The sequence below is a fragment of the Mirounga leonina genome, unplaced genomic scaffold (assembly GCF_011800145.1).
Source record: "Mirounga leonina isolate KUSES-001 unplaced genomic scaffold, KU_Mleo_1.0 Mir_151, whole genome shotgun sequence".
NCBI classification, from domain to species: domain Eukaryota; kingdom Metazoa; phylum Chordata; class Mammalia; order Carnivora; family Phocidae; genus Mirounga; species Mirounga leonina.
The window spans coordinates 87,307,750-87,331,808 of record NW_023270377.1 but is presented as its reverse complement, the minus strand read 5'-3'; the positions used below and the strand labels follow the sequence as shown (position 1 = coordinate 87,331,808).

Below are 24,059 nucleotides of genomic sequence, written 5' to 3'. Positions count from 1 at the left end.
AGAACATTTCTAAACTGTTATTTGAAATTTTAACTGATTATCTGTAATAATTCTATGAAACATTCCCTAATTTTTCAGGAAACACATCTATATTGATTGTGCCTAAGTCACTGGTAATATTTTTTCTGCTTCATTGGGTTTCAAAATATTTACTGCCAAAATTAATTATTTGATACATATTCATCGCATTTAGAGTTATTTTGGCTCAGTTGTCTTGTTTCATTTTACCTACAATACAACACTTGTGAGTAACGTGCGTTTTAAGTCTGTAATTTAACCAAGTCTTCTTAATACAGTATTTGGACTGATTTTTTTAAACAAATCTAGCTTTCTTAGTGTTTCATTTTTCATCTCTGTTTTTGCACAGGGATAAATGATTATTGTAGTTCTCTGGTTATATTTATATATAATAAAATCCTATCAATGTAGTTAAATTAATCATAATACCAGAAATTCAGAAATGGCAAAGTGGTTGTTTGGCTAAATTTACCATTAGATAGAACTGGCTTGTCATAGAATGTCAAAGTTGGCAGGAAAAAAAGTACAACATCTCTGCAATACACAAATATTTTCTCTAGCATGCTTTAAAGAAAGAGATTTAGCTGTTGAACACTACATCAAATCTAATGGTATACTACATGTTGGCTAACTGAACATAATAATAATAATAATAAAAGACATTTAGCTACAATTTAACCCCTTTAGTAGTGAGAAATGAAGCAGCTCATTTCAATGTAAAGATGGTACTTTAGAACACTTTTCCTCATATTGAACAGAATCTGCTTCCCAGCTCATAATTCCAACCTTGGAAACAACTCAGACTAGGTCCATTCCCTAATCCAGTATTTCATATATTTGAATATAGCTAATATATCTTTGCTCCAGGCAAAATTTCTTCCAGTGCTGTGTGTTCCAGACTCCTTATGGTTCTGGATGTATAAATTTGTATACACTACAATTTGTCAAGGTTCCTCTTAAAATGCCGTGTCCATTAATGCGCATAGTATCCCAGGTATGTTTTGCCCAGTGCAGAACTCAGTAGAATAAAATCTATCCTCTGTAATGGTCTTAACTGGCATTAGACTATCTCTGTGCTTTGTAGGAGCCTGTCCTATTTCTGATTCATACAGAGCTATTGCTCAGTTAAAAACACTGACTTTCAAATGAATTGCTTTTCCTGAGATTTTCCCGCACTTACAGAACCAGTTTTAACCTAATGTACAGCTTTAATTTTAATATTATGCTCATTTGCATCCTCCATTCCAACATGAGAGAAACAGAAATGTTTTCAAAAGCTATTCCTGTCAATCAATTTTGTCAGTGAATCATGCTCTTCAGGAAATGGTACTAACAAAAACCAGTTAGGATATTGGGCATGATTTATTTTTAGTGTACCTGCACTCAGTCCTAATAATTCATGCATTCTATTTTTTTTCTTCCTGTTTATATGAATAATATTGTATTATCCAGTGTTGTGGTAAATAAATGATTAGCCCATTTCACTTCAAAGATGGGAGGAAGAATGAGGGAAGAAATGGGAACTTAAAGAGTTGCATACATATTTATGTGCTATTAACATAGCAGTATCTCCCTAAACCCTGGTCTTCCCTTGCTTTTTTTTTTTCCTTTATGTTCAGCATATATTAAAGAACACGTTGACATTTTTGTCTTTCTGAGCATATTTTTACAATTTTTATACCACATTATTATCATGAATTGCTTATATAGACTCTCTTCATTTAAATAGTTTTACCTAACAATATTATAAGGCATTTTAGGTTTTATAGCTATATTAGATTGAATGGTATTCATTACCTCAAATTCCAATATATCATGTGATTTACTATTTTTGATGAGTACCCACCTTGTAACTGACTGGAAGGTCCTGACAATCTTGAGAACATCCACTGATTTTCTTACTCAAACATTCATTTATATGGCAGTTTCTCTCATCTGAGCCATCGCCACAGTCATCCTTATTGTCACAAAGTCCACCCCTGGGAATGCACCTGCCATTTTTGCACATAAAAAATGAACTGTTGCATGACTGTTCTGGAAAAAGAAAATAAAACAAATGGAACATAAAGAGCATGCCATTGTTTTATCCTACAATTGCTGAAAACATTCACAAATATGATAAACTTATCTCAAAAATTATCATAAATATATAAAATAATATATAAATATACAAAATCCTCTATAGTGTAGTATTTTATACACAAAATAAAAAAAAAATCAAGGGCAAACTGCACCTTCATGTTCAACACTTACTGACAATCTTTCTTTGTCATGAAAATTAGCAATCAAAATAAGCACTTATACTAAAATTAATGGAATATTTCTGTCTTCACCTATATTGTGAAGAATTAATTCAAAAGTATAATGATAGTTTGACATTTCCCTCAAGCCATAGGTCTCTGAGAAATTATATGTCACTAAAAATTAAGAATCTAGAATAGGTAGATATTCCTAAATTATTTTTCTTCTTGGAAATACAACACTGACATTTTTAAGTCAGGGCATAAAAAGGACATTTGCGGTGAATAATAGTTGTTCCAAAAATAGCTATGGAAAAGGAGTTTGGGTTTTGCAGGTACTCATAACCTGATGATTTGAACATTACTCATTATCATACATGATAAAAGAAAGCCTATTAGCATTTAAAGTACATGAGAAAAAAGTAATTGTGTTTACCTGAAATATATGACTATGTATTCAGTCTTTGAAATAGTGAAATGATAAATAGACCAGGTTTGGCTCTGTATATATTTTTGTTCAAATGATATGCAATTTACTTCATTTTGCCTAAGTATCACTAATGCAGACTTTCTCTCAGTAAATCTCAACTTATTTTGTTTGAGTTTTCAAATAAGTCCATACAAGGAAATTATTTTCACATAAAATCATGTATTAAGAAAAAAATGACTTTTTTTGAAGGGGTCAACGTGATGGATTCATTAGGTTCACTGCCCCAAATCTTCATATTTTAGCACAGATTTAAATTTCTAAAACTAGCTGCAAAACAGAGTTGATTACTAGGATCCTGCATGGTATCAGTTGAAACATCACGTACTTAATCATTTGCATTTCTTTTCAATGAATATCATACTAGACTGAAGTGAAAATCAGAGTCACAGTTTTGCCATTGAAAAGCAAATTTGGGAATAATTATAATATTATATATTTTCTGTACCTGCACTTCTGCACTTTGGGTTTAAAGGTGCTTCATCCGAATGATCAGGGCAGTCAAAGTCTCCATCACATTGCCATTGAGTATTTAAAAGACATCGTCCATCAGCACAACTAAATTCTTCGGCATTACACTTTCGGTATCCTACAGACAAAGAAATAAACATTCTAATTCATATAACAAATATTAAATCTCCATTCCCTAATGTACACTATACCTAGTTAACCATGGGGGTTACCCATGTCTCCTATGGGAAATGTTTCTTATTTGTCCCTTTTTGGGACAGTGGTCATACTTGCAAGAGATATTTGTGGTTGAGAAGTAGGATTAAGAGCCAGGAAATAAAATAAAAAACAAGGCAATCTTACTGTTTCTAGGCTAGGAAACAAAAATGCAATACCCAAGGATACTATCTCTGTTCACCTATTATCTATATCCTAAAGATTTCCTTTTGAATGGAAAACAAGAATAAAGCTATTAATTTTTTTTCAAGACTAAGCTTGGTTAGGCACAGTACCAGAACATATGGATGAAGTGATTCCAAGTTATAATGATAATTCTCAGAAGCCATAATGCCATGTTTATGTTTGGGAAGCAGCATTAAAAGTGTAAAGACATTGTTAAAATGAAAAAAAAAAAAAGGTAGTTTATAAAGCAATAAGCACAAAACTATTGTAATTATCCTATATATTGATACTTAGAGGCATTAAAAAGCTTTATTCAAATCACAGTATCAACCTGTCAATTTTTAATGATCATATCTATGCCTGTTTGTAAGTAAAACTCATTTGATCTTGACTATTACGAGTTTTAGATTGAATTTTTCCTAAGTTTGTTAACAATAAAAACTATCATTTCTATTAGAAACTTTCTGGTAAATATTCTACTTTTGAAGAGAGGGAATAAGATCTGTATGTTTATTAATAAACAAAATTCCAATGGAAAAATAATTCAAGAATGATTATATAATTGAGATGTTTATAGTACTGAATGGCAAAACTACAGTGTTCTAAAATACCTCCAATTTCCCTGGTCTTTCTTCCTCCCTCCCTTCACTAGTTCATTCTCCTCAGTCAATAGGTACATTACATTCAAGTCTCTCCCAGCCCAGTAACAATAAAAATCCATCCGGGGTGCCTGGGTGGCTCAGTCAGTTAAGCAGCCTACTCTTGATTTCAGGTCACGTCATGATTTCAGAGTTCTGGGATCAAGCACCACCCCCCCCCCCCCAGGCCTCCATGCTCAGCGGGGAGTCTGCTTGAAGATTCTCTCTCTCTCTCTGCCCCTGCCCCTGCTCATGCACTCTATCTTGCTCTCTCTCAAATAAATAAAAATAAAAATCTTTTTATAAAAAAATCCATCCACATAACTCTTAACTACACATCACTCTTCTTCCTTACTACCTTATCCAGAATTCCCTTACTTATCTCCAGTTCATCCTCGATTCATTGACATCCACTTCTACAACATCTACCTTCTGAAATTCCTCTCAGAGCTAAGAAATACCAAGTGACAGGTGTCAAATTCAAAGGTGTCTCAGACTCCTATTTCACTTTCCTGCAGCATTTGATGTTGTTGAGCACACTAGCTTGTAAATAATTTCCTGGTTTAATATTTACAATCCACTCCCTTGGCATCTTTCTTATTTTGCTTTTGTTGTTCCCTTGTATCCTTTCATTTTCATCTCCTGTTCCATCCTAAAATATCGTAGGTGAAGCCCTAACTTCAGTCTTCAGCCTATTGTTCTCCTCTTTCCCTTTCTGCTGTGTCCTCATTCTTTGTCCTATTTTGAATTTTGAATATCACCTTAATGTTGATGGCCACCAAATTAATCTTATTTGACCTGATCATACTTCTGGTCTCTGGAACTAAATTTTCAAATACTCACTGTACAGCTTCATGTGATTGTCTGATTAACACTTCGGATTGAAAACATCCAAAATTAATTCTTTTTTACATTTTTCTTCTCCTACACCAGCAAAACTTGGCCCTTCACCTCCTGTGTTCCAAATCTCATTAATGATGGTAACACCATCCACCAAGTCATCCAAGCTAGAAATTCTCCTTTATCCTCCATATCTGACTGTAAATGAATTCTGACCCATTCTGTTCTTTCCATTCCAACATTTTGGCCCTGGCTTATTATCACCTCATTAATCATCAGAACTATTGCAATAATCTTCTAGCTAGCTTACTTTTCACCTAATGGCTCTCCTCTCCCAGGGCAATATTTCATCCACTCTGCTGAAAAAGATGGGTCTGAAATATATTTTGACTGGGGCATTCCCTGCTTGAAATGCATGCTGGCATGTGAGAGCCAAAATAATTAAATACAAACACTGTATTTTTGACTTTTTAGAATGCAGCTTCAACTTTCTAACTTCAATTTACCTCACAAAAGACTAATTGCTATTCTTCAACCATGTCAATTGCTAGGCATTTGTAAACATACATAGAACTTTCTATGTGTCCAGAAATATTCTAAGCACTTTACAAATATTAACTCATTTAATTCTCTTAACAGCTGTAAGAGTTAAAAATGCTATTATATATTTTTTACAGATGAGGAATTTAGGGACAGAAAGGTGCAATAACTTCAAAGGTCACACAGATAGTAAGCAGCAGAGCCAGGATCTGGACCCAGGTCATCTGGCTCCAAGGTCCATGCTTTTAACCACTGTGTTATTTTATCTACCATCTAAATATGACTTTCTTTAACATTCCCTGCTTCTGTTCTTTAGTGCTTCAAAAATTATTCTCTCAGCTCTGATCCCATGTATTGTGATTCTTACTCCCATCTGACAATGTGTGCTATTATTCTATCTTGTATTTGTGATTTTCCTGTTTGTCTGCAATTTCTTCTAGTGGGATCTCTGTCTCATTCATCTCCATATCAACTGAGTAAGTGTCTAGCAGAGGGAAGATATTCAATCAGCATAATTCTCCTTCAGATTTACATCTTGAGTTATGATGTACCTTTTAAAATATCACATTGAATCCAAGACTTAATGGTGAAGTGATCATAAAAACTGGTATCCACTGATTTCAAAGAGATTGCTATCAAAGACCAAGGCTATAGACACAACACAGGGAGGACAAAAGAGGGCACTAAATCGACTGCCTTTCATGATTACATGTGGATTTTATGGCTTTTCATTTTATATTTATTCATGTGTGCATTTAAGTTTTTTTTTTTTTCTTTTTACAAAAAATACTAGATTCACGTTAAGACTTCAATTTCAACTAGGAATTTTTAATGATTTTCACTACAAAAGTTACACATATATGTATTTGTATATACATTATATATGTGATGGTCAGATAAATATATATGCAATGACAAGATACATTTCATCATAATAAAATTAAATTTTAACAAATAAGTGCACATGTAAAAAGTTAAGGTGAAAGGAAGATGTCAAGTATCCAGTTTCTCCGATAATTGGGAATTTTATTATTTTTTTCTCACTCAAATACTTGATTTGGCTATAAGATTGAACTAGCTAGCCACATGTTGTCTTTAAAGTTGAAAGTACTTTCAACCAAAGACATTTTTATGACCATTTCCCCATGTGGTTCCTAATAAGAACATACTACAAGTAGGCATGATCTCCAAATCAATGTGTAATTATGCTAGAACTTAGAGAGCTTATTGCAGTACTTCTATGTATAGCTGAATTTACATGTCTTAGTGACATTAAGAAAAGTGTTGTTTTCATCACTTATTTCTATATCTCTTTTTTTTAAGCTTTTATTTATTTATTTGAGAGAGACAGAGAACAGAGGGAGAGTGACAGTGAGAAGCAGACTCCCTGCTGAGCAGAGAGCCTGATGCTTAACCTACTGAGCCACCCAGGCGCCCCCGATTCTATATTTCTTGAGTCATCTTAAAAGACCATTTGTCAGCCTGAGAACCTCTTGCATGAAAAGTCTGGATATACGTACCACACTGCGGTGACTCATCAGAGCCATCCCCACAGTCATCATCATGGTCACAAACAAATTGCTTGGGGATGCACACTTCATTATGACACATGAAAGCATTTTCATCACATGTATTATTGGGGGCTAAGAAAGAGATCATAAAGAATAAAGTTAGATGAGTACCTATTTTATCTTCCCCCACCTGAAGAGCTTAGGGGATATATGCTCTTATTCTCAATAATGAATAGTTATTTAGAAAAAGAAAAGTTTGTGCAATATTCCATTCATAATATATATGAACATACATATAAATTCATAATATATATTAACATCCATATATTTATATATCAAATATATGAATGTAATTCAAACTTTCAGTAGTAATACATTCAACAATTCCAGAGTGACCCTGAAATTTCAGGCCACTTAGCAATTTGTAAGTTTGTTGAAGGATGAATTCAAAGGTTTATACATGATTAAAAAAAAAAAAAATCACTCAACTGCAATAATGTGGTTGGGTTTTCTTCTCTCTTCATGCCTGTAGTAATACTAGTATAGTGATAAAATAAACCTTGCTTCTTTGTGAAAAATGGAACTGAAAAGACTACCAAGTGCTAGTAATGCTCCTGATGGAAGTGAAAAGAAAACATCAAAAGAGCTAAGAAAGTTATTATCTCTAAGATGAAAATAAAACTTTTGGGTTAAATTAAGATCTATGGTGTGGTAAACCCAAGCATTAAGTACCACATCAAATTAGGAATATCTAGCCACAAAATGGAATATTGATTTTTTCGGAATCCTGATCTATGACTGTAGTGCCGTAGCAAGGATCCTAACCAAGGGGGAAAATGGTTGACCAAAAAGTACAATAACCTCAGCAAAAGTTCAAAAGCTGGTAACTTGTGCAGAGTGAATAATGGAACAATATGCATAGAATCATAGCAGTTTGAGGAGATCACTTAAAAATTTTCAATTACTTTGTCTTATATTTAAGGGATAAATGCTATGTTAGGACTCAAGATTTGGGATATTTCGAATGTAAAAATAATCTGCTATGTAATAGATGTTAACTAAACTTATTGTGGTAATCACTGTGCAATATTACATATACCAAGTCATTATGTCATACACCTAAAACTAATTCAATGTTATATGTCAATTATATCTCATTTTTATTTTATTATTATTTTTTAAAGATTTTATTTATTTATTTGACAGAGAGAGACATAGCGAGAGAGAGAACACAAGCAGGGGGAGTGGGAGAGGGAGAAGTAGGCTTCCCACTGAGCAGGTAGCCCAACACGGGGCTCGATCCCAGGAACCTGGGATCATGACCTGAGCCAAAGGCATACGCTTAACGACTGAGCCACGCAGGTGCCCCAATTATATCTCATTTTTAAGTAAAATAAAAGAAGAATCTGATATATGCCATTATAGTATACCAGAAAGAGGAAAGTTTTGCAAAAAGTTACTCTACTACTTTTGATTTGTATTATGAGGAAGGTATTTACCTTCTTGCTGCATCTGTTTCTTCATCTGTTTAGTGGGATAATAAAATCTTTCTGATAAACTTCTTCTAAGAACTAGGTGAGGTATATGAAGCAGATCAGCTCATTTTGGGTACTCAATAAATTCCTAGGTGCTATTTAAATTCCTATCTGTGTAACAATTATTTTTGGCAGATCCTCAAAAACATTTCACTGAGATACCGGGGGAATTCAATACTGTAAATAAAAACACCTACCAATGTAATTGGCATAGAATGGGCACTTGAAAAAATTTACATACCTTCTAACCTCCTCCTTCCATGTCTTAATATGGACTTCCCTCTACCTAGAACACCTCTCTATTTCTTCTCTTTGTGCTTTATGACTCAGATAAGGTTATTACTTTTTCTTGAAATCCTTCCATGATACTCCTACTCTTTTTTATATATTATTTCTTTGTCATGATCCAGTATCTTCTCTATATTTCACTCTGACACTTAAGGCATAATGATTCTTTTACAAGTCTATCAGCTCCCTAGCCCCAGACTTCTCCATATTCCAAAAAGGAAATCTCTGCTTTCAAGTCAATAATAATGAAAATAGAGACATGAGTCAGTAAAACAGAAAGGATTCCTTGGATTTAATCAAGTGTAATTTATTTTCCACAAATTTATTTTCAAAAGTGGTGTGGAAGCCACATAGGAGCAGCTTTATAAACTTCCCATTATCATCAAAGTAAAATGCAGTTACTAATAACTCCTCTAACTTTGAACTGTATGACAGCTTATATAACTCAAGTGAATTATGCCAATTCTAATAGATGAATTATTTTTTAAAACATAAGCAACAGAGGCTTATTTGGCATTAACACTTTCAGGTCACTTGAGTACAGTTTGTTGTATTTTAGCATAATTTACTTAATAGCACCCATGTGGTCCAGTGTTAATATGTCTCCCAGGGTGTTAACTTGATACAATAGCAACAGTATACTGGGACCATCTGGATCCCCGAATTGATGCATAATCCTTTATTATGTAGCCCTCAGTAGCCCCATTGACCTTTACAGACACATATATCAGTTTCAAGATCAAAGTGAATTATTCTACAATAGCATGAGTTCTGTGCACATAGGCCTGCCTCAAAGTTTTCTTTTTCCTTCTCCACGTTAACTATTCCCCTCACCCCCATATACACATACCCACATACATACACACACACCTTATGGCTTCAAATAGAGTTTTAAAGACCTGAAGACAGGTCATTGGAGAGATGATTGGCAGAATTCACTTTAATGAGCAGAATTCATAGCACTATTTCTGATAAATTGCTCAGCTCAACAGATCCCCTAAGTGACCTTGGGACCTGCATTCAAATATTCAGCCCCTTCATTCTCTTGATCATGCAGAGGAATTTATCTAAACTTTTACTATTAGCAATTCTGTGAAAATTTCCTGAGGTGACCAAGAGTCAGAAACTTAATAAATCATCTGACCTCCAAAGGTGTTCCCCTGATCCCCCAGCTTCATTCAGCTATATCCATACTATTTTTATCTGACCTAAGGGTTAATACCCTCTCTGTAGGACTAATAGGTGTTTACTGACCTTCTGATGAGTGGTTATTTGGGATCACATCAGCCATTTATAAGAGTGTCTGTAATAGGTAATCTAAAAGCCTTTGTGGGGGTGGGGATGGGGTTCTAAAAAGAAAATAACAAATCTACCACAGTCAGACACAGATCAGGTAGCTACATAATTTCAGAAGTGAAAGGATGAATCTGTGTTCATCAGAACGGTTTTGAAATGGGTGGTCTCACTGTGCATGTTTGAAAATCTCTAAACAGCAGGTGGTTAGAGGGGTTGCTGAACTACTATGATCACAACATCCCCCCTGATTAATTCTGGTACTACCTATGAGTCCAGGGATTGGGAAAGTGAGAGAAAATGCGATGTGGTAAGTACTGAAAAAAGCAAGAGTCTGAGGCAGCTGACTCAGCTTTCCTTCACACAAAGCCCTACGTGTCCTACCGCAGCCTGCTGTGGAGAGCTCATCACTTCCATTTGGACAGTCCCTTTCGCCATCACAGAGCCAGTGTCGTGGCACACAGGCATGTGAGCCCTGGCAGCTGAACATGTCCACCGCACAGGTGGCCGCACCTGAAACCCAAGGAGAGAATGCCATTAAGATCACTGCACGCCTGCTGGGAAAGAGCTAACCTTTCTGTTCCCCTTAGAAAGGAAGGAAACAGAAGAATGTTGCTGACAAGGAAGAGAGTGTTGCTATTTGGAATCATCACATAGTATCCTTCCTATAGATGTTTACACATTTTCCTCTCAGAACCCATTCCTTCCTGTGCACCTATTATATTTCTTAAGGCTACAGGGCAGAAAATAATAAACATCTTTTCTCCTTATACAATGTAGCAAAGCATAGAAATGCCATAGAATTGTGAATAAACTATGATAAAATTTCTAGAAGACTGAACCAATAATAATAATAATAATAATGGCATTTTTATTGCTTAATATATGCTAGGCACTTAATATATTAACTCATTTAATTCTTGCAAGAATTCCAACCAGTAGAACTATTATTGGTCTCATTTCACTGAAAGGAAACTGAGGCTCAGAGAAGTTGAAAAGCTTGCAGAACATCACAAGTTGCACAGGATGCCACATATTGAACTGGGAGTCCAAAACCCTTCTGATTGCTAAGCACCTTCTCTTAACCGCTAATGTCATGACTGTTACTCCCCACCTTGTGCTGTTGAAAAGAATAAATATACCCATGTCTTTTTTGTTTGTACACACTTAATAAATAAAATCTACTTTTTCTCTGCTCTGTCAATTCAATGTCCCTTTAGATGCATGACTTTTTCAAATGTATACAGAAAAAAAATGCTTGCTGGCTTTGATTATAAATTCAAAGGGTCATAGGTGGTTTCTTTGTTTCTCCTTCTATGGGTATAGGGCAATCATATGAAATAGAACATAATTATTTCTCATGATGTTTTCCTAGCACCTAATACAGTTATACATACATATATACATATATATACACACACACATATTAAAAGCTTTATTTATTTATATGAAATACTTGTTGAGTCAATCAGTTACATGACCCTCAGATCATGTTCTAACTTTTCTTTAACTTCATTTTCCTGTGAGCAAAAACTGCCTATAGAAGAGATGCTAAAAGGGCGCCTGGGTGGCTCAGTTGGTTAAGCGATTGCCTTCGGCTCAGGTCATGATCCTGGAGTCCTGGGATCGAGTCCCACATCAGGCTCCCTGCTCAGCAGGGAGTCTGCTTCTCCCTCTGACCCTACCCCCTCTCATGCTCTCTCTATCTCATTCTCTCTCGCAAATAAATAAATAAAATTTATAAAAAAAAAAAAAAGAAGAGATGCTAAAAGATGTACTGCTAGAATTATTTAAAAAAAAAAATGTTAATATCTGCAGGAAGAAAATATGGCTGAATAGAATGATGAGAGATATTTGGTTTCAAACATTTAAAGCAGTGACCAAAATGCTTTAATTATAGAACCATTATCATCTTTCTTTTCAGCTATAGAGTTGTTATGAGCAGATAATGATTTTCAATGTAATGCTTTCAATATGGGGGGCAGCAGGGTGCCAAAATAAAACCCTTTGAGGATTTTTTCCATCTTAAACATGACTGTCCTTGACATATACTTTAGCTTGGAGGATAGGATGGCAAGTGAATATAGAAAAGTCCTCCAGGTAATTCAGATTTGCTCATCTAATTGAGGATCAGTGTTAATAGAATGGGGTTTAATAGGATATCTATTACTGGAAGAAATAATAAAAAATCTATTAAATAAATGTTGCTTTCATTTAAAAATGAATTTACCTGCTATTATGTTTTTAATACCTTCTATAATAAAATCATCTTCCTACAGAACTTATTTTTACACTATTCCTTATTATGATCTATCTTTTTAAGCTTGCCATAAGAATATAAAGTGTCACTTTCATTATTATACTCTCAATTAGTGCCTTAATTTCCATAATATTTTTGTTATTTAGCTTGAGATTTTTAAAAATTGCATTCTCTTTAGTAAGGATGTTTTGATACATGTAAAACTCCTTGTCTACTTTCTTATTATCATCCCAATTTATTCTCAAGGTAGGCATAACAGATATAACATCAATTTGGCTGTTGAGAAATTTAATTCTGTATGACCTTGGAGAAGACTTAAGTGTCTGAGTTTCACTATTTGTAAAATGAGGGGTATGACTAGATAATTACTAAGATACCTTAAGCTATAAGATGGCATAAAGCTCTTTGCGGCTAATTTTCTGGCTCCCTTGATAATATTCAACAGCTTCTGTATTAAGAGCATGCCAAAACATCATAGTCAATCAGAAAGAAAATGGGCCAAAGGAAAAACGCATGGCTTCGTTCCATGCTTACCCCAGCCATCTGGAGACACATTACCTTCCTTAAGGAAATGAATCCCAAGAAAGGAAGAAGACAAGCTGAAAGATTTCTACCAGATCCATCTTGTGCACCTGCCCAGATACAATATTTGATTGTAAGAGTCACTACCCCATTAGGAAGGATTCAAGAAATCTGAATTCAGGTCTTAGATCTGTCATCACTGATTCACTGAGTTTCCTCGGGCAATTTATTAACTTCTATGAGTTTCTCTTTTCTCATCTGTCAAATGATGCAGGTGTACTAGACTACAATTTTCAAAATGGGACCCTCAGATCCCAAGTCAAAACCACTATTGTGCTTATTAAAAAAGCTTATACTTACAGCTCACATTAGAATATTTGAAGGTGAAGATTAAGAATCTTCATTTTTAGCAAACTTCTAAGAAGGCTCTTTTGTGCGCTAAAGATGATAACCACTGAGATAAATTATTTATAAAGTCCCTTCCCAATCCTAGTATATCAGGTTCAGTTTATTGAATGATATTTGGTCTAAAGCAGTCTTTTTTATGTGTCACCAACTTGGTAGTTAGCATATGAAATGCAGCCTGTATTTAAATTAAATAGAGACTGGGTGTTTTGACAACAGGTAAACATGTCCATTACCACTTTAATTCTTTTAAACAAATTATCAGGGCACTGGTAGATGTAGATGTGGCAATAACTCTGAAAAATAAGGGAGAGAGCAGGAGAAATGGAACAAAAGGGCATGGAAATAAATTCATTTATATTGTATACATTGGTCATGTTAGATGATCACAAGAGTTACATAAGGGAGATCTTTTTGTAGCCTTCTAATAGGTAAGGAAAATACAGATGTGGGAGAATTCAACTCTAGTTTCAGAGTCTTTATACCTTCTACTATATTGTGCCCACTCAGGAAGGACAGAGGTATCAATTGAGCCATTTAGTGTAGGGTTAAACAGAGGGTCAAAAAGCAAGATGCTTTTAAAAAGTGGCAACATGCCCAACCCATTGTGAGTAGGTAATTCTTTTGTTAAAATTAAAGAAAGATTTAATAGCAACGAGAAACAAAGTAGTTAAAAGTGACTAGCCAGGCATCTGATTGATTACTGATTCTTTTTCCTTTCAGGGCTTTTTGATAGTGATCTTTCTATATTTATTTGTTGTAAAACTAAGTTGTTTCAGCGGTGTAAATAAAAAGTAGACTTGGGGTGGCTAAAATACCAGAAAATAAATTGCCTGCTTTCAGAGGGCAACTCCAGTTTTATATTATTTAGAGAGAACTTCAGTTTAGCTTGAGTAGTATCAAATCCTATCTACCTATCTCCATGGTACTGACCTAAAAAGCAGGCCACCATTACCGAAATTTAAAAGTGGTGTTACATACACTTAACTCGGTACATGCACCTTATTCTATGACTCAGGTCCTTTTCTCTCTAAAATAGGACAGTAACCAGCTATGAAACAGTACTGATATAATGAGTAAAGATTTTATGCCTATAAATACAAACACACATATAGAAACAAATCAGAAAGAAAGACAAAGAGGCATCTAAAAACATGAGTAGAATGCCTGGTTTTTTATAATAAATTTATACAGATTAAATCAATTCCTTCTTTTACCCCTTAAAAAAGTAAGTTAATAATTCCATCTATTCGTTAAATGTTTGTGATTATTTAAAAGCAATTACATTGGCTTTGTTGCTGATATATAGTAGGACACTCAACCTCTAATCCTATAAAGTTGTTTTTTGAAGTACATTTTAAAATTATATACAATAGCCCTCTTTTTTTACTTCCCATTTAAAATAATTCAATAACAATAACCACTGTAATACATATATACAAACACAAATAGCATCAGTGTATTTTGAAGGGCAAAATAGCAATGCCTATCAAAGGCCATGAAAAATGTTTGATCTTTTGATGCAAGTAAACCTAGTCACTGAGATCTAGTCCAAAGATGTAATTGAAGACTAAAAAAATAAAATTTACAAATACATTCATTGTGTGGATATTCAGGAAAAATCCTAAAAACTGAATGACTGTGTATATAAAAATAGTAGAATAATAGGTTGTCATTAAAATACAAAACCAGCTACACAGAAGTGTATATATAAATTTAATGTTAAATTTAACAGTTTTTATGTATGCTCTAAAATGATAGTGGGTATATATCATATGCCTAAAAACTGAATGAGAACACAGGAGAAACAACTCACCACAAATGCTATCACTTTCATCTAATCCATCCCCGCAATCATCCTCTCCATCACAGATCCAATGTTTAGATATACATTTTTGTGCAGAACAAGCAAATTGGTTCCAAGAACAAGAAGAATCTAGAAGACAAACAAAAATTTTGCTTCAGGTGCAAAAGAAAAAAAAAATCATTTGAGACCATCTTAGGACAGGTCTGACAGTGAGAAAGTCCTTCCTTAGACTTTGCTAAAATAAATTGCCCTATAATAAAACGAGTCGAATTCCTCTTCTCTATGACAGCTCTATAAAGCTTTGACAACAGCCTACGTATTCTCTCTGAGAATTCTCAGAGGGCTTGACTTTGAGCTACTCATTATGCTAGCCACTCTCCCCAAAGTATATTCCTGGGTGTCATTTAAAAACAAAACAAAACAAAACAAAACAAAAAAACCCACAACATCTTGTGCATGGATACAAAACAAATATTTGAAGTGTGGTCTAGTCATCCCTTCTAAATTTCAATTGATTTTTGAACAACCAGAGAAAAAAATGCATCCTAGGCAAGATTATAATATGATATATTCACGAGCATATATATTTGTTTTTAATGATGAGGTGACTAAGGGGGTTTTACCTTGATGACAAGCCCCCAGTTTCATACCCATACATACTAAACACTTAGAGGTTTTACTTCTCTTGAGGACACTTAAGTCTGACTAGTAACATCTAAATTCATGGGCATGATGGCTTGAATTTTATTACCAAATTATGCACTTATCATAGTGTATTCTATTTAATTCCAAAGTTAGGTTTGTGCTCCTCCACCCTCAGCCTATCCCTCCACTCAGCATCCAAAAGGCAACATCCAAAATAAAACCCTTCCAAATTCAAGTGTTCCAAACATAAATTATAAAAAAATAAACACTTTGGTTTCAATCCTATAAACTATTTTAAAACCTTGCATCTCTATTTAAAATATTCACTTAGATGACCTGTGAAAAAGAAATTTAGAAAAACTGCAGACTGGACAAAAATGAAACTAAAGAAAATACAACCATATAATGGCTTCCTGTACAGAAACTATGAATCTACATAAACTATTTGTAAAGTTCTCTGTTAATCCTGTTCACAATCTGGCTCTACTGTGAAGATATATAGCATCTTAATCAAACAAAATGCACCTTCATATTTCATGATGACATTTACTTTTAGAGGAGTTTGACATTTCATAGAAGATCCATTTTTAATCTTTTCTTCTACTTTGTCTATACACCATAGTGTATGTTATTTGTGTTAAATGAAAATAGTGAATATATGCTTTGTTTTCCTGTAGGGAATTTCTTTGGCCTAGAAGTTATAAAATCCATAAATTCTATAAAATAAATTTTAAAAATGCTGTCTTGCTTTGCCAAGTAAGACGAAATGTACACATGAGAAATTAGGAGGTAAGTGGTGAAAGATGAGAGTTTGAGGAAATACAAGTTTAAGTACTATTTAAAGCTATACATGTAATTAATAGAAACATTTAGAATAATAATAGTCAATAACAAATAGGGAGAAGATAATGAGTAATGTGAGCTAAATACCTATTTTTCATTGCAGAAAGTAAATATATTAGGACTTAATAAGTCAGAAAATAAAGGTATATCATTTAGATTGACGAAGATAACCACTAACAAAAGCAGAAAAAGTTAAAAGAAAAGGCTGGGGCAGGAGATTGTTACTCTTAATTACAAGTTCTTCTGTTCTATTTTAATTTTTACCATTTTGTGTTATTTGATAAAAATAAAAATTGTTAAAATCAACTAGCGATATTTTGTATAAAATCCCTATGTAAGAGAACATTGGCATATAAACAATAATGTGGCACATAGAACAAAATACAATATCTCACCACAGTGGAATTCATCAAGTCCATCCTCACAATCCTTCTGACCATCACATATCCAGGAATTCAAAATGCATCTTCCACTAGGACAACCAAAATAATTTTCTTCACATTTGTGTTTGTTTTGAACTGTGATAAAATACAGAATGTAATGTCAAATAATTTAAATTAATCTTAGACTTCCACAATACAGGTAGATAATAAAACAGTAGTACTACTTGAACTGGAAGAGATAAATAACAAGAAAACTTAAATAAAGAAGAGCTGAGATGGTCTCTTCAAGAATGTCAAGGTCAGGACGCCTGGGTGGCTCAGATGGTTAAGCATCTGCCTTCGGCTCGGGTCATGATCCCAGGGTCCTGGGATCGAGCCCCACATTGGGCTCTGTGCTCAGCAGGGAGCCTGCTTCTCCCTCTCCCTCTGCCTGCCTGTCTGCCTACTTGTGATCTCTCTCTCTGTGTCAAATAAATAAATAAAATCTTTAAAAAAAAAAAAAACAAAGAATGTCAAGGTCATGAAAACCAAGAAAAAGCTAAAAAAAAAAAAAAAAAAAAAACGTGACACAGAACAGAGGAGACTAGGAAGACATGATAAGCAAATCCAATCCAGGACTGGATCCTGCATTGGAAAGAAGATACTAAAGGAAAAACTTGTTAAATCCAAATAATGTGGAGTCCTATTAATAGAAATAAAATAAAATAGCTGAGATAATTATAAAGTGAATAAGCCTAAGGCCAAAGAAACATTTTTGGTGGAAAATATCTGTAATTCCATATTCATCAATATGAATAACATTATAAAAACATTAGTGGATTTTTACTGAGAAAGTGGGCATGGTGTTCCTACTGTCCTATATTCTGAGTACACTTTGACAAGGTTTATAAAAGTACTCTCTATAAAGAAAGACAACTTACAATAGAATCTCTAAAATCGTTACACCTTACAGAAATATCACAAGAATAGTAAGTATTTGTATGTAAAATTATTTGTAAATTATATATATTTTTAGATTGGGGAGTATTGCTATAATTATAACTTCCAAAACTGCATATAAAATATTAGATTTTTCTCTACTGAATGTCATTGGTCCCCTTGCACCTTCAAGTTCACACAGTTTTAGACTGACTGGCCCATAGCCAATTTGGAAGCAAATCTTAGAGTATATGTCACACTGTAATAATCTAGTCACATGGTAATAATCACACTACAATAATCCATTGTAACTGTATTAAGATAACAATTCCATTTTATTTTTTCAAATGTCAACTTCATAGATTGAAGATGAAAATAACATTTTTGACAGAATTCACCACTAAACCAAAAAGTCCTGAGTGTGATTTATGTCTTACTTTTTCTTAGGACTAGCCTAGATACAAGCTAAGGTATTTAGACTGACCTATTACTGGCTTCCTGTCCGTCTGTCTATCTGTCTCATCAGTCTACACAAGCTCCCCTTTCTTTCTTCCCCATTATAATCACAATTCTACACTAATGTTAAAAGTTAACTTTTAAAATAATTTATTAATATTAGAAATATATAAAGATCACAAAGTTTTACATATATATGTAATATGTTTATATATATATATATATATATATATGTAAGTTTAATGGGTATCTATTATATGTTGCCTTCATATTAATTTTAAAAATTAACCACAGCTACTGGGCACCTGGGTGGCTCAGTTGGTTAAGCAACTGCCTTCAGCTTAGGTCATGATCCTGGAGTCCCAAGATCGAGTCCCGCATCGGGCTCCCTGCTCAGCAGGGAGTCTGCTTCTCCCTCTGACCCTCCCCCCTCTCATGTGCTCTCTCTCTCTCTCTCTCTCAAATAAATAAAGTCTTTAAAAAAATTAAAATTAAAATTAAAATTAACCACAGCTACAATGAGATACATAACTGTTGTAGAAAGAACAATGGATTAAGAATCTAGACACCCAGGCTCCATGAGTCTAGATCAATGTTACTATATTTCTTTTAAAATGCTTTATGTGATTAAAAATAAAATGTGGAAGAGTTATGGTGAGCCGCAGTCACCAGCACATGTAAAAGCTCTCCACAGAACCAGAAAAGTTCTCCAGTTCCTCCTAGGATGCAGCTAGCCTTTCAAACCCAGAGGAACAAAAATTATATCATAGAATGTTACACATTGTTGAGCAAGAAAACAAAGGAATCTGCTATTGCCCAATTAAGTGATAGATTATGAATTATTAAGAATATCGGTTCTTCACAGTGGATTGTGTGTGTGTGCTGTATAGAACACCTACAGATATAATTTCTTAAAATATTTCAAAAAATTATTATTTGTCAACTAAGCATGGAAAAATGGGTGTGGCGGCAGGATAAGGAGAGAGAAATACAGTATGAGGACACATTTAATAGTTTCCTATAAATCATACCTACTTCGTTATAGTAATTTAACACCTTTACTCCCTGTATTTTTTTAAAAATTTGTTCTCTGAAATAGTTAGATAGGAACAGGATCATGACTTTTTAATGGAACGCCTTCTGCTAAGAATACAGATGACACTTTCAGAGCTTAGGTATATAAAGATGGTTACAAGTCAGATATAAATAAATTACCTGGGCATTTTAATTCATCTGAGTAGTCCCCACAGTCATTAGACCCGTCACATATCCAGCTTGGCAGGACACACAGTGAGGTCGAATTACATCTTATAAACCCTGTGGTTTTCACTCCAAGTTTATAGAAATGTGTACAATCTGTATTATCTACAAAGAGGTAAACAGAAAAATGAGAAACACCTCATCTGCAAAGATTACAAGCCTTCTAGGCAGGTCACAGAAACAAGAAAAGTTAACCTTATTTGAAGAAATAAGAATGCAATTATCCTACACAACAGGGGTTAATTACATATCAATTCTGGACAAGGTTCAGTGAAACACCGGGCTATGTTAGATGGAATGCCAAAGGTACCCAGGGATGAACGAACAAAAGGTAGTGGGTTATCTTACTGCAGTTCTTTTCATCTGAAGCATCTGCACAATCTATGTTCTGGTTGCATCGGGCTGATCTTGGAATGCATGTCCCATCTGCACAACGGAACTCAACAGCAGCACAGGTTGAAACTGGAAAAACAGGTAAATAAATAAATGGATGGATGAGACAAAAGCTATTCCTTGCTCTAACATTTTCAGTACCGACGGTCCCCGACTTACCACGGTTCGACACGATTTTTCAGCTTTGTGGTAGCGTGAAAGCCATATGCTTTCAGTAGAATCTGTGCTTCAAATTTTGAATTTTGATCTTTTCCTGGGCTAGAGATATGCAGTAAGATACTCCCTCTTGATGCTGGGCAGCAACAGTGGGCCACAGCTCCCAGTCAGCCCCGTGATCACGAGGGTCGACAATCAGTACCCTTACAACTTTTCCGTACCCAGACACCATCCTGTTTTTCACTTTCAGTAGTCACTAAATTACACGATACATGCGATCCTTTATTATAACATGGGCTTTGTGTTAGATGATTTTGTCCAACTATAGCCTAATGTAAGTGTTCTGAGCACTTTTTTTTTTTTTAAAGATTTTATTTATTTATTTGAGAGAGAGAGAATGAGAGACAGAGAGCATGAGAGGGAGGAGGGTCAGAGGGAGAAGCAGGCCCCCCGCCGAGCAGGGAGCCCGATGCGGGACTCAATCCCAGGACTCCAGGATCATGACCTGAGCCGAAGGCAGTCGCTTAACCAACTGAGCCACCCAGGCGCCCATCCCTTCTGAGCATATTTAAGATAGGCTAGGCTAAGCTATGACATTGGTAGGTTAGGTGTAGTAAATGCATTTTCGATTTACAGTATTTTCAACTTAAGGATCGGTTTATCAGCACATAACTGCACTGTAAGGTGAGGAAGATCTATAGTTTACCTAATTCATATAATTTTGTTTGGTTTTGCTTTTTTAACTCGGGGAAGTCAAACTTGACCCATGGCTTCCACCCGCACCCCCAAGCTTGGGTTAGATGCCTCATATGTCTTCCCCTGTTGTAGTACTTATAATACTTCATTGCAATTGCCTGTTTATGTATCTGCTCCCCCACTAAGTTGTAAGATCCATGAAAGAAGGGATTGTGCCTGGTTCCCATTATAGTATCAGTCCAGCACTAAGCCAACATACAAAAAAATCCAATGTTGCTGAAAATTCTTTCTCCTTCCAACTTCCAAAGTACAAGGTTATAGCACTAAGCAAATGTCTGAGTGAGGAAGTACAGGGAAATCCCAATCGGGTTGCAAATAGTGGAACATTCCCTGCTTTGATAAAAAAACAGGCAGTCAGAGACAGGAACTGAGATGGAGAAACTGCTGAGCATCTGCTTTATTACTCAGAGGAAATAGCTCAACAATGTTAGAAAGTCTTCCATGCTATGCCATACTCCTTTACATGGCCATATCACTAACATTTGGTATAGGAAAGATGAACCCTCATGCCAAGAAACCTAAATGTGGTACGACTTGTCTCTATTGTTAGAAAGTATGACTTTCCAATTCCCTGCTATGCTTAGATGAAAATCAGTTTCAAAATGCTACTGTCATTATATATACCATATACAGAATAGCTTGTGCTTAATCATATTCCTTTCCACTTTGCTCACACATTCATTTCCATATAATGGTTTCCAGCAATATGTTGTGAACAGGTGCATGACATGCTATGTACATTAGATTAACTTACGTGAGATTTTTATTCCAAATTCAAATTTCCACAGGTTGATTATGTAAATATACAACCTGAAGGGCTCTTCGATTATGCCACTTTCACTAGTGTTGATATTTTAAAGAGCCTATTTAATTATAAATAGAAATTATATCAATTGTAAATGGTTAAAATGCTACCTTAAAATATGTAAATTTTACTCAAGGGTGTGTATGTCATTTGTATTTCATATTGCACTGTTCTTATTATATTTAAGTGTATCTTGCAATTGTATCCTTATTTGTGCTTAAATGATGATTAGAATAAATGTTTTATTTATAATTTGCAATTATAATTGCTTCAGTGTTTTCTTCATTAAAAATGACATCTCATCATATGAAACAGATAATGCTATTATGAGTAGAGATAAATAACCTGTTCCAAAGAAGAAAAAAACTAATGTTCTTCTTTTATGTCTAAAAAGCAAAGTCTCTTACATATACCTTTTTATTACATTTTATATTTAATATTTTTTTCAATAGAAACAGTGAATGGAATACATAACATATAAAGTAATCATGACAAGCATTTACATTCTGTTTCTTACTTTGCTCTCTGTCAGCAATCTCCTATTAAGAGATTGTGTTCCAAAAGATTCCTTATAATCCCTTTATTTAGAAGACAGGATTAATTTCTCCATGAAACAACATTCTAGATAGTGGTAATGTTCCTAGACAGTCTACAAAGATTTATCTCATAATACCCTTGAGTTTCTATCTTACACTCACAGAGTTTAAGGATACCAGAAGAATCCCAATGGGAGCAATCACAATTCACCACATCATCTCCATCTCTCCCCAACTTCCACAGAGAATCTTCTGTGTACATGGCAGGGAGTCCATCTGAGTGGAGATTGGTGGCAGATAGGATGAAGAGGCAAATTATGACTCCATTAACATGAGGATAGCATCTCACATAGTGATGAGGGCTGAAGATCTGGCAATATTACAGTAATGGAGTTTTAAAAACTGTATTGGGGCTCTCAGGTGAAAGTGAACGTAAAGAATACCTTGTGAGAAGAGTAGAGATGTGGAGCAAGTAGAACCAATTTTAAATGGAATTCTGAGAAGAAGAAAGAAAGGAGAAGAACTCTGACTAGATGAAAAGAAACTAACTTTGAAGTTAAAAAGAAGGGTTAGGAGATAGTATTTAAAAGAAAGACATGGGGGAAAGGATGAGGTAGGGGGTCAGAAGAACTGGGTATAGAATAGAATATTTGCAGGATGCCTTTTTCTCCCATTTTCCAATAAAAAATAGGGCTAATGAATCTTGGCAAGGAGGACAGGCAGGCCTATTAGAGTATGTGCAATGTGCAAATAGGAAGACTGTCCCTTTACTTCAAATCCTCTCTTCACAGAGTCCATGACTTGGTATAAAGTTTGAGAACCACCAGAGGGTTAAGCAGGGTGTTAAGTAGCACTGGAATTGGACACACTACGTGGTTGCAGAATTTCATATGCAGCAGAGGCAAGATGGTTGGGGGGATGAACATCTCCAGCATCTGTAGGCAAGGAAGGAGAGGGAGGTGGGAGAAATCCATGGGAATTCAGGAACTTTATTAAATAGTTAAGCAAATACCTCTTTTGCCAAAACCTCTTCCTCTATGTTCCTTCAACTATATTTCTTCCTCACTTTGGTCAGTCAAGTATTGAAATTTGTTTCACCCTTAGGGTGACTTTTGAGGGAGAAATATGTTGGAATCTCTAATTTGTCAAGTGAATATGAAAGCTTTCTGACAATTTTTCCTCAGGCTAAAAGTCCTGAAAAAGAGAGAAAAGAAAATAATGTAGTCCGAATAAAGATAAGCCAAGTGAGAAATACTAGACTTTTCCCTCCAGATAGTCCAAAAGTAAAAATAAGCCTACAAAATGTGAGTGAAAACATACTGCAGCCACCCCGGGAATAGCAATGAGATACTACAAAGGAAGATCTGACAGGGATTGTGGGTCAAAGCAGCACTAAGAGAGAAAGTAAAACCATTCTTCCCCTTCACATACTTTCTTAATTTTCCTATTTCATCCACTTTCTTTATTCCATGTCAGTTAAAATATTTACTGAGATAGGAAAGATATAACATTGGTCTTTCTGTGGTTTTTAGGACATTTCTTATAAGTAACTTATGTTTTCTCTTCCAACTTCCCTGCCCAGCCTGCAGCACATGATGAAAGAAAGAAGGAAAGAAGAAAGAAAGAAGAAAGAAAGAAAGAAAGAAAGAAAGAAAGAAAGAAAGAAAGAAAG

The 24,059-nt window shown here is 34.7% G+C and overlaps 1 protein-coding gene across 1 annotated transcript in view; it reads right to left on the bottom strand.

Annotated features, from left to right (window-relative positions):
* The window catches only part of LRP1B (LDL receptor related protein 1B), a 1,834,834-nt gene that overhangs the window by 257,977 nt on the left and 1,552,798 nt on the right, over positions 1–24,059 (bottom strand). The window contains exons 48-55 of the mRNA XM_035008121.1: positions 20,090–20,203; positions 19,697–19,846; positions 17,120–17,242; positions 15,246–15,365; positions 10,627–10,755; positions 7,136–7,258; positions 3,194–3,334; positions 1,865–2,052 (exon numbers count right to left, since the gene is read on the bottom strand). Of these exons, the coding sequence (XP_034864012.1) occupies positions 1,865–2,052; positions 3,194–3,334; positions 7,136–7,258; positions 10,627–10,755; positions 15,246–15,365; positions 17,120–17,242; positions 19,697–19,846; positions 20,090–20,203 (1,088 nt within the window). The remainder of the gene's footprint in view (positions 1–1,864; positions 2,053–3,193; positions 3,335–7,135; positions 7,259–10,626; positions 10,756–15,245; positions 15,366–17,119; positions 17,243–19,696; positions 19,847–20,089; positions 20,204–24,059) is intronic.